This window comes from Tupaia chinensis, unplaced genomic scaffold (genome assembly GCF_000334495.1).
Source record: "Tupaia chinensis unplaced genomic scaffold, TupChi_1.0 Scaffold000045_1, whole genome shotgun sequence".
Lineage (NCBI taxonomy): Eukaryota > Metazoa > Chordata > Mammalia > Scandentia > Tupaiidae > Tupaia > Tupaia belangeri.
In genome coordinates this window covers 7101771-7109890 of record NW_006159501.1, presented here as the reverse complement: position 1 = coordinate 7109890, position 8120 = coordinate 7101771, and the positions used below count along the sequence as shown (strand labels likewise).

Below are 8120 nucleotides of genomic sequence, written 5' to 3'. Positions count from 1 at the left end.
CAGTGCTAGTCACTAGCGTGGGAGGGTGGGTGGCAGGGGGTCAGGAGCTGGGCAAATCCCGGGGCTTCCAGGACGGTCACCAGCACGCATCTCCTCTTGGTCCTAGGTCCCACCAATGCTCTCTTCTGACCCCCTCAGACGGCCGCCTTCGCCTGCCTCTCAACACTGAGTCCACCACTCAGGAAAGACTGCCATTTCTCTGTTGCCTTTGGCATCGCCACCGTCAGGGACGAGGTGGGCAACATGAGGTGAGCCTGTGACCTGAGAGAACATGGACAGGGCCTCCCGATGAGAGCGAAGAGCTACCTTGTCCAGTACTGCTGGCTAGAGCGTGTCTGGGCCCTGCGTGCCTGGCCATCTCCCCATCGGCCACATTCCTCAGCCATGGGCTGCCCTGGCTGCAGGTCATCCTGCAGGGCAGAGGCCAGAGGCAGGAGGGGCTGGGGCTTGCCAAGTGCGAACAGCCAGTCCCTGCTGGGACGTGACGATTCAGTCAGCTCCTGGGTGCCGATTTGATATCCAAGAATGCGATTTGACACCTCCACTGAACATCAAATCAGAGAAGGTGGTGGATTCCAGGGGAGCAGAATAACAGGGATAACAATGTAACAATAACCGCCAGATGCACACCGGGGAAGATTTATTGAGTGCTGAGGCACCAGGCACTGAGCTAAGCAGGTTAATCTCAGGCAGCACTGAGAGGGGAGGACTATCCCCACCCCCATTACCTACATGAGGAAACTGAGGCGAAGGAGCTCCGTGACTTGCCCACAGCTCCAGGCAGGTAAGCGGCAGAGCTGGGTCAGCGCGTGCCCCACTGACCGCGGGCTTGAACTCTTAGTGCCATGCCCGGTGGCTGAGCTGCCCGACACTCTGGGGCTCCACCTGTCATCCTGGTATGTCATCCAGGTCAGAGCTTCTGGGTGGTCCCCAGAGTCGGAACCTGTACCCATTAGGGCGGGACTGTGGCGCTTCTAGGGGTAGCGGCTCTCGACACTGGGAGCTGAGGGCTTCCAGGAAGAGTTTTCTGAAGGAGGAGGACAGGGCACTGTAGAGGACAGGGGTCACCGCAGAGCTGACGTAGAAAAGCGTGTTGGTCACCATGTAGAAGTAGTGGTAGAAATCGTAGAGCGTGCTGGAAGAGAACCCGGCCACCTGGTCAGAGCGCCTGTGTCTTCCTGGCTGTGCCCACCCCTTCCTGCTGCAGAGCCCTGTCCTCCGGGGGTGGGCAAGGAGGGCCCCTGGTCTGCTGTCAGGAGGCAGTGGTTCCACGAGTGCCAGCTCCCCTGGGCCGATGTGCCCCACCCACCTCTCGGTTCACTGTCTCGGTCACCCACACGGTGAGGGTGACATGTGTGATGGATGTAGCTGTCTGCCCAGCTGGCTGGGATGCTGGGAGCCTGGACTGTGGGCGGTCAGGGACGTATGGCTTCACTAAGAGGTGGACGCCATTCTGAGAAGCCACACTCCTGTCACAGAGACCCCCTGCGGTGGGAAGGGCTTGGCATGTGCATGCGTGTGCACACGTGTGTGTAAGAACTGCTGCTGGCCCTCGAGAAGGAGGCACCTGTTGGCAACCACAGTCTCCCGGGTGCCTGACTCCCACTGAGGACCAGGGCAGAGGGAGCTCCAGGAGGAAGATGCTGAGCCTGCTCCTCCTCCTGGCCGGGTCGTGAAGCGAGTGCCTGCTGTGGTCTCTGTCTAAGGGCTTTATCAGCGAGTCTTCCCTCCTCTTGCCCCGTAACAACGTGGCTTCCAACCCCTTCCTGGCCTGTGAGCTTCACTCTGTCCTATAGTCAGGAAGCCCACAGCTCCTCTTCTTCTTTTTTTAAGAGAGATTTTTGCTATGGGGTGCCTGCGATCACCAGAGAGACAGAAAGTGAGAAATCACCCCCCTGGGAACGTGGCCACACTGCAATCCCTTCTCCTCCATCCTCCTCTCAGGATTTTGGGCATGCATGCACACGTGCCCAGTGTGTTTCAAGCTGCTGGGTCTGGGACTTGAACTGTGGTCAGCCATGTGGGAGTCTAGCAACATAATCATTACATCATCTGCTGGTCCCAGGAAGCCTACAGTTTTGGCTGCACTCAGAGACCTCTCACATGGCCTCCCCAGGCCTGACAGGTTTCTAAATAATGCTCTGTTACCAGTCGAGAGAGCGTGGGGCAGACTGGAGTAGGGCCAGCTAGAATGCAAGCCAGAGCTCTGGGGGATCCAGAGACCAAGGGTGCTTCTGGGGAGCAACGGAGACCCCAGGCCAGCCCAGCCCAGACCCCCACGTGTACTTCACTTACTTGGTCCACCTGTCCTCGGAGACGTAGCAGAACATGAGCCTGCGGACGTGGTACGGCAGCCAGCAGAGGACATACACAGCCACGATGGCTCCTGCAGGCAGCCGAGAGACAGCGACACACAGAAAGCAAACATGGCCTGTTATGCCGCCTCTGAGGGTGACAACATCACCTCCCCATAAACTTGTTCCTGGAGTCAAGGGTTGGGGGAGCTTCCGGTTATCTGATACATCCCTATCTGCATCTGTTCTCAAACCTTGCATTACCCTGTCCCCGCTTCAACCATGACCTACCACAGATGCTCCCAGAACTTCTTCTCAGCCACTGGCATATCCTCCCATGCAGGATGGGATGTTCTCACCTGGTCATGTGACCACATGTCCAACAGAATTAAATGTCTTGTCTGCCTTACGAAGCCACTCCCTTCGTTTTCTGATTGATTGATGGCACGAGACCATGACACTGACGAGAGCAGAGACCTAGTTTCTTGCTCAAGCCTCTCGGACCTCAGCTGGGTTAGGGCAGGTGTTTGCAGTGACCTCTGCGTTCCTCTGTCTCTTACAAGGTCACATCTGCCCCTTACTTACGAAAGCGAGAAAACAGGTCCAAGTTGTATGTAGCTGGGAAGGGAGAGAGTTGCAAGGATCCTGGATTTGGGACCTGGCCTGTCTGAGAGCCCACCTTTCCCATCCACAGCCTTTAGCTGCTCCTGGTATTGCTCCACCTGACCGGCATCCTGAAAAGTAGCCAGGTCTCCGTTGAGTGGGCCTCTCCCTGGAGCGGGTCAAAGGTTGTACCCAGAATTCCCATTCTTTCCTATGATGACTCCACTCAACTGTACAGGATGCCCCTGGGGCACAGGGAAAGGGGGCCTAGAGAGAGGTCGTAACTTGCTAAGGGCACTTGGCCAGGAGTCGGAGGGGCAGCCCTGGCCCGGGGCCGTTCGTCTGGGGACGCGGGACAGAGGACGTAACTCAGAACCTGGATGCTGCTCTGGAGGCTGCGGATCCGGCTCGCATCCTTGTGTCTCACCAGACTGGCCTGGCCTCCTAGGGAGAGGGTCTTCCTCCTTGCAATGAAGCTGAGCAGACCCTCCTCGCTCAGTAGCTCCAGATGGCTGGTAGCGAAGCTGCCTGGGGCAGAAGCTGTGGGCACCTGGGAGCAGAGGGCCGCCAGATGGCTCACGGTGACACTGGTCAGGAAGGCGGTTAGTGCCAAGGGGAGCACGAAGGATACCAGCACATTCACCTGCAGAGGTAATTCCCGTGGTGTGGTGGCACGCCATGGGCCTGTGACTCTGGGCCCAGGCTGTGCCCCAGGCCTGGAGTGCACCAGGAAGGGGCAGTGGGAGGGTTACAGGAAAAGGCTGAGAAAATTCTCAGAGAGTAGGGAGATAGCCATGAAAGTAGGAGAGAAGAGGTGAGAAAACTTAGGATTAGTTTAGGATGTTTATTATTTAAATAATAATGGTTCCAGAAAGAAAAGGAATAACAAAAACAGGAGGGAGAAAAATCATATGACAAAAAAAGAGAAATTCAAGAAATTTTTCCCAAAACAGAGGGAGCCGAGCTGCTAGATCAAATGGGTGCCCAGAACAATGGGTGGAAATTAACCCATAGTGAGACACTTTCTTAGGAGAAAGAGAAGCTCTTGAAAGCATTCAAAGGATAAAACACCTCACAGAAAGAGGTTGGAGAGCCAGAATGACATTGACCTCTTTAAAGCAATAGTGGGCCCTAGAAAATAATGAGCAAGGGGCTGGCAAGTGGCGTAGTGGTTAAGGGCACTGGGCTCCCACAAGGCTGACCATGGTTTGAGTCCCAGACTTGGTGGCTTGCTTTTTCACTCCCCCCCCTCACTCTCCCTCTCTGGTTGAATTAAAGTAAATAAATAAAGTTAAATAAAAAATTTCTTTAAAAAAAAAGAAAAGAATGAGCAATACTTTACAATTTCTAGGAAAAAATAGTTTCCACCTTTCATTTTATACCCAGAAATATTATGACAAATGTAAGGATAAATCAAACAATTTCTGATGTGCAAATTCTTATTCTACTTCCTGTGGCCATTTTCTCCAGCCTCAGGAGGTGACAAGAACATATCATATCTTCTATCAAAATAAAGGTTTTTTAAAAAAACTTTATTTATTCATTCATTGATTTTCATTTGACCAGAGAAAGACAGACACACAGAGAGAAGGAAAGAGGGAAAGCAAGCCACCAGGTCTGGGACTCAAACTGTGATCGGCCATGTGGGAGTGTCCAGCGCCTTAATCACCATGCCACCTGCTGGCCCTCAAAATAAAGTTTTAAATCAACAATGAAAAAGACCTGGCATCCCCAAACAGGCCTGCAACAAAGAAGCACCCCTAACAGGGCATGGTCACGCCACTACCCCTTGTCCTCCATTTCTCCATCCTGTCGGGATTTGGGGCACTTGCATATGCCCGGCATGTTTTTTAAGCCACTAGGGCTGGGATTCAAGCCATGGTCAGCCATGTCGGATTCAGCTCCTCTAACCGCTAGGCTACAGGGCCAGCCCATTGTGCTGTACCTTTGAAAGGAATTATTATTCATGCTTTTTTCATCTTCATGCACAACTCCAGGGAACAATAAAACACTGTACATGACCTTCATTTTAGCCTGTTTACAGAATCAAACAGTCTATATCAAGGACAACCTGCCTAACTAGTATCAAATTGTAGTTTTAAAGATAGAGATTGAGGGAACCAGCAGTTAGCGTAATGGCTATGTCACTGGACTCCCACGTAGTCGACCGTGGTTCACGTCCTGGACCCGGTGGCTTAAAACTCATGCCGGGTGCATGTGCATGCGTGCCCAAGATCCCAAGAGGAGAATGGAGAAGGGATTGCGGCGTGACCATCCCCCCGGGGGGTGATTTCTGGCTTTCTGTCTCTCTGTCTCTGTCTGTCTGGCAAGCGCACACGCCTTATAGCTGGGGAAAAAAAAGATAGAGATTGAAAGTAAAATATACAGTCATAAATGTGTAATTAGTCTTGGGAAGTTCTGAAATCTTTCTGGGGAAACTCAGGCAGTCCACCTGTTCCAGGCAGTGAGAGGGTGGAGTGGAATGGAGCCTTCCTCCTCCAGGGCTGAGCCTGGGCGCCTGGGAGTGGGAGTACCCTTTAGGTGTCCTAGAGGGCTGGCAGGGGCTAGGAGCGCTCTTCTCCACCCCCATGCAGTGGACACCTAGGATCGGGGTCCTCCAGGCAATGACCCGAGCAAGCGCAGAGCGTGTTAGCTTGTAGAGCCACAGGGACCAGCAAACACTCACCAAGGTGTAGCTCAGCCTCAGAAACATCGGCATGTTCCCCAAGTTTATTCAGGGAAGCCGGAGGAGCTGGGGGAGTGAAAGCAAGCTTGAGGGAGGAGGTGAGGCTGCAGTTGCCCTCTGGGAATAGGGCGTGGGGAGGGAATGAGCAGGAGCAAGAGCTGCTGCCAGAAAAGCCAGGTGTCAGGCCATGGGCAGAGAGGAGCCAGTGGCATGGGGAGGCAAGGCTGGGGGAGACAGGGAGGGTGGCAGGACGGAGGTCAGAGCCTGGTCAGGCCCCAGAAGAGAGGCCCAGAGTCCTCCCACCCTAGCTACAGGCAGCTCTGCTCCAGGGCCATCTGGAGGTGGGGGCTTCTTCACATAGGACTTCAGACCTACTGAAAGCAAACCCAGGGACCATGAAATCAGCATGTCCACAGACTTGCCAGGCAAGACCATTCCCAGGAACGCTTGACCACCTCTCTTAAAAGAATAGGAAGAATACAAGCTTTCAGAGTTAATTTTCAATTCAAATCTGGACTTTACCCAATGCCTTACTTTGGCCAAGTCTCTCCAAGTCCTCTGGAGAATGAGGTCATCAGACTGGACTTTCTGGGTGACCCCTAGTGTAGTAGTTGGAAATGTCAGTTCCCAGGGTCGGGGCGGAAGGGAACCCACCTCCCAGCCTCCCTCCCTTACCTGGATGAAGACTTGCAGTGTCACGCGACTCGCTAGCACGGTGCACACGCGCGAGGCGGGCTCCGGATCCCCGCCCGCCGTCTCCAGCTCGTACTTCTGCCCCATGATGACCGCCATGGGCAGGGCGAGGCCGAATGAGACCGCCCAGACGAGCGACAGCAGGCGCCGGGTCCGGCGCGGCGTAAGCAGGCGGCGGGCACGCAAAGGCTGGCACACCGCCAGGCAGCGCTCGGCGCTCAGGCTGGCCACGCTGAGCACCGTGGCGTAGGCGCACAGCTCGCGCACGAAGTAGTAGCCGCGGCAGCCCAGGTCGCCGAACACCCAGGGGTAGTGGAACCACACGAAGTTGTAGAGCTCCATGGGCACGCTGACCAGCAGCAGCAGCAGGGCGGCCAGCGCCAGGCTGAGCACGTGGTAGCGCAGGCGCCCGGGGCGGCCGGCCCGCGCCTTCAGCACCACGTGCACGGACAGCGCATTGCCCGCCACGCCCAGCGCGCAGATGAGCGCGTAGAGCGCGGTGAACAGCACCTTGGCCCAGAGGCGCGTGTCCACGCCCAGCCGGGCGTCCAGGCTCGACCCCAGGCCCGGGCTGGGCCTCGGGGGCCGCGGGCTGCCCGGCTCCATCCCGCTCCGCGCTCTCACTGCCCGGAGACCGGGCGAACTGCCCGGGTAGCCAGCACCTCCTCCTCTCTCAGAAGCTCAGGGACTGGAAGGACACGCCCCCGAAGGGTGTCCTAAGGGCCGGTCAGGCGCGAGTGCTCGCCTGCTAGCGGCGTTCACATTCCTGGCTCGGTTCAATTCAGGGAAGCAAGCGGTGGGAAGAGGGCGCTTCTGGGAGCTGATAATCACGCATTGACCGGACTCCACCACTTACAGCAGCGCGAGCTTGGAAAGGCTTTCGACCTCTCTGAACCCATTTCGGCAACTTTAAAATACTATCGGCACTGCCGAATTTCTGTGGCTATTCAGTGAGCGATTGTGTGCGGACGTTCCTGAGCTGCAGCAGACACAGGTGAGGGCTTTTGTCACGACGTGGCGGCCATTTGTGCGTTTGGTCCAGGAACAGCCTGAGGTAGAACTTGCCAGCACTTGGACCTTTGGAAGACGGTAGGTTCTTGCTAGAGGGTTTCAAAGCTGCGCTGATATCTCAAGGAATCCCACGTCACTGGCAGACGCATCCTGGGGTGTCGTGCCTTCCCAGTCCTTTCAGAGAGTCCTTCTCATGGAGCAGTGGGAGGAAGTGAACGGAGCAGTGTTTAGCAGGTTTCCAGCCCTTCCCTAGTCTCTTTTCTTTTTTTCTTTTTATTTATTTTTGTTTTATTATTAGCTCACGTAGAACAGCAGAAGGGTAGAGCCAGAGCCTGCAGGCCCTCTCGCCTCACCCAGAACCTCTGGGAGCAGAGTTGGAGCCAGAAGTTGGCTATCCGGATTTTCTTTTTCTCTTCAGCAAAGTTGTTATGGCCCAGTAATTATTAATTTAGTCTTCTATCTGGATAGATAATCAAACCTACATTCAACTAAGATTTCATGTGTTTATTTTTGCTCTGCTTCTATACAGAAAGGGTTCTGAGACTGGGGAAATAATTGAGAACAACAATGCAGTAACTTTATTTTTTTATGTAAATAATTATTTATTTAATTAAGGCGTTGTTGAGTCAGACTTGCGGCGGTCTATTTCTCATCTGGGAGAAGCACGCTGGGAAAGGGACCACTTACAACCATCTCCTTACATGGTACATTCTAAGCTGAATGAAACAAAATTGTCTTCCTGCAGTGTGTTTGTACTTCCTCACTCTTTTCACTCATCCTTCAAATCTATTTTTTTTCCTCAAATCTTCCCCTCTAAGCTCTCCTTGAAAACC

General features: G+C 54.4%; 1 protein-coding gene across 3 annotated transcripts; it reads right to left on the bottom strand.

Annotated features, from left to right (window-relative positions):
- Nucleotides 1-606: 606 nt before the first annotated feature.
- On the bottom strand, nt 607-6885 carry NTSR2 (neurotensin receptor 2). 3 transcript variants are annotated; one of them, XM_006140816.2, is made up of 4 exons: nt 6259-6885; nt 3267-3540; nt 2296-2386; nt 607-1135 (listed from the first exon to the last, which is right to left on the bottom strand). In XM_006140816.2, exons 1-4 carry the CDS (start codon nt 6880-6882, stop codon nt 889-891), a joined length of 1236 nt encoding a protein of 411 aa, XP_006140878.1. In that variant the 5' UTR covers nt 6883-6885; the 3' UTR covers nt 607-888. The 3 variants fall into 3 exon arrangements, with proteins under 3 accessions (XP_006140878.1, XP_006140879.1, XP_027629279.1); XM_006140817.2 differs by having other exon boundaries at nt 1013-1135; nt 3274-3540; XM_027773478.1 differs by having other exon boundaries at nt 1013-1135; nt 3325-3540.
- Between the last annotated feature and the right edge of the window lie 1235 nt (nt 6886-8120).

Excerpts from the sequence above, each read along its gene's own strand:
- NTSR2 (XM_006140816.2), bottom strand. The coding sequence starts at position 6,882 with ATGGAGCCGGGCAGCCCGCGGCCCCCGAGGCCCAGCCCGGGCCTGGGG. Across the intron at positions 3,541-6,258 it reads CACTGCAAGTCTTCATCCAG|GTGAATGTGCTGGTATCCTT; the intron begins GTAAGGGAGGGA and ends TTACCTCTGCAG. Across the intron at positions 2,387-3,266 it reads GAGCAGCATCCAGGTTCTGA|GAGCCATCGTGGCTGTGTAT; the intron begins GTTACGTCCTCT and ends GGCTGCCTGCAG.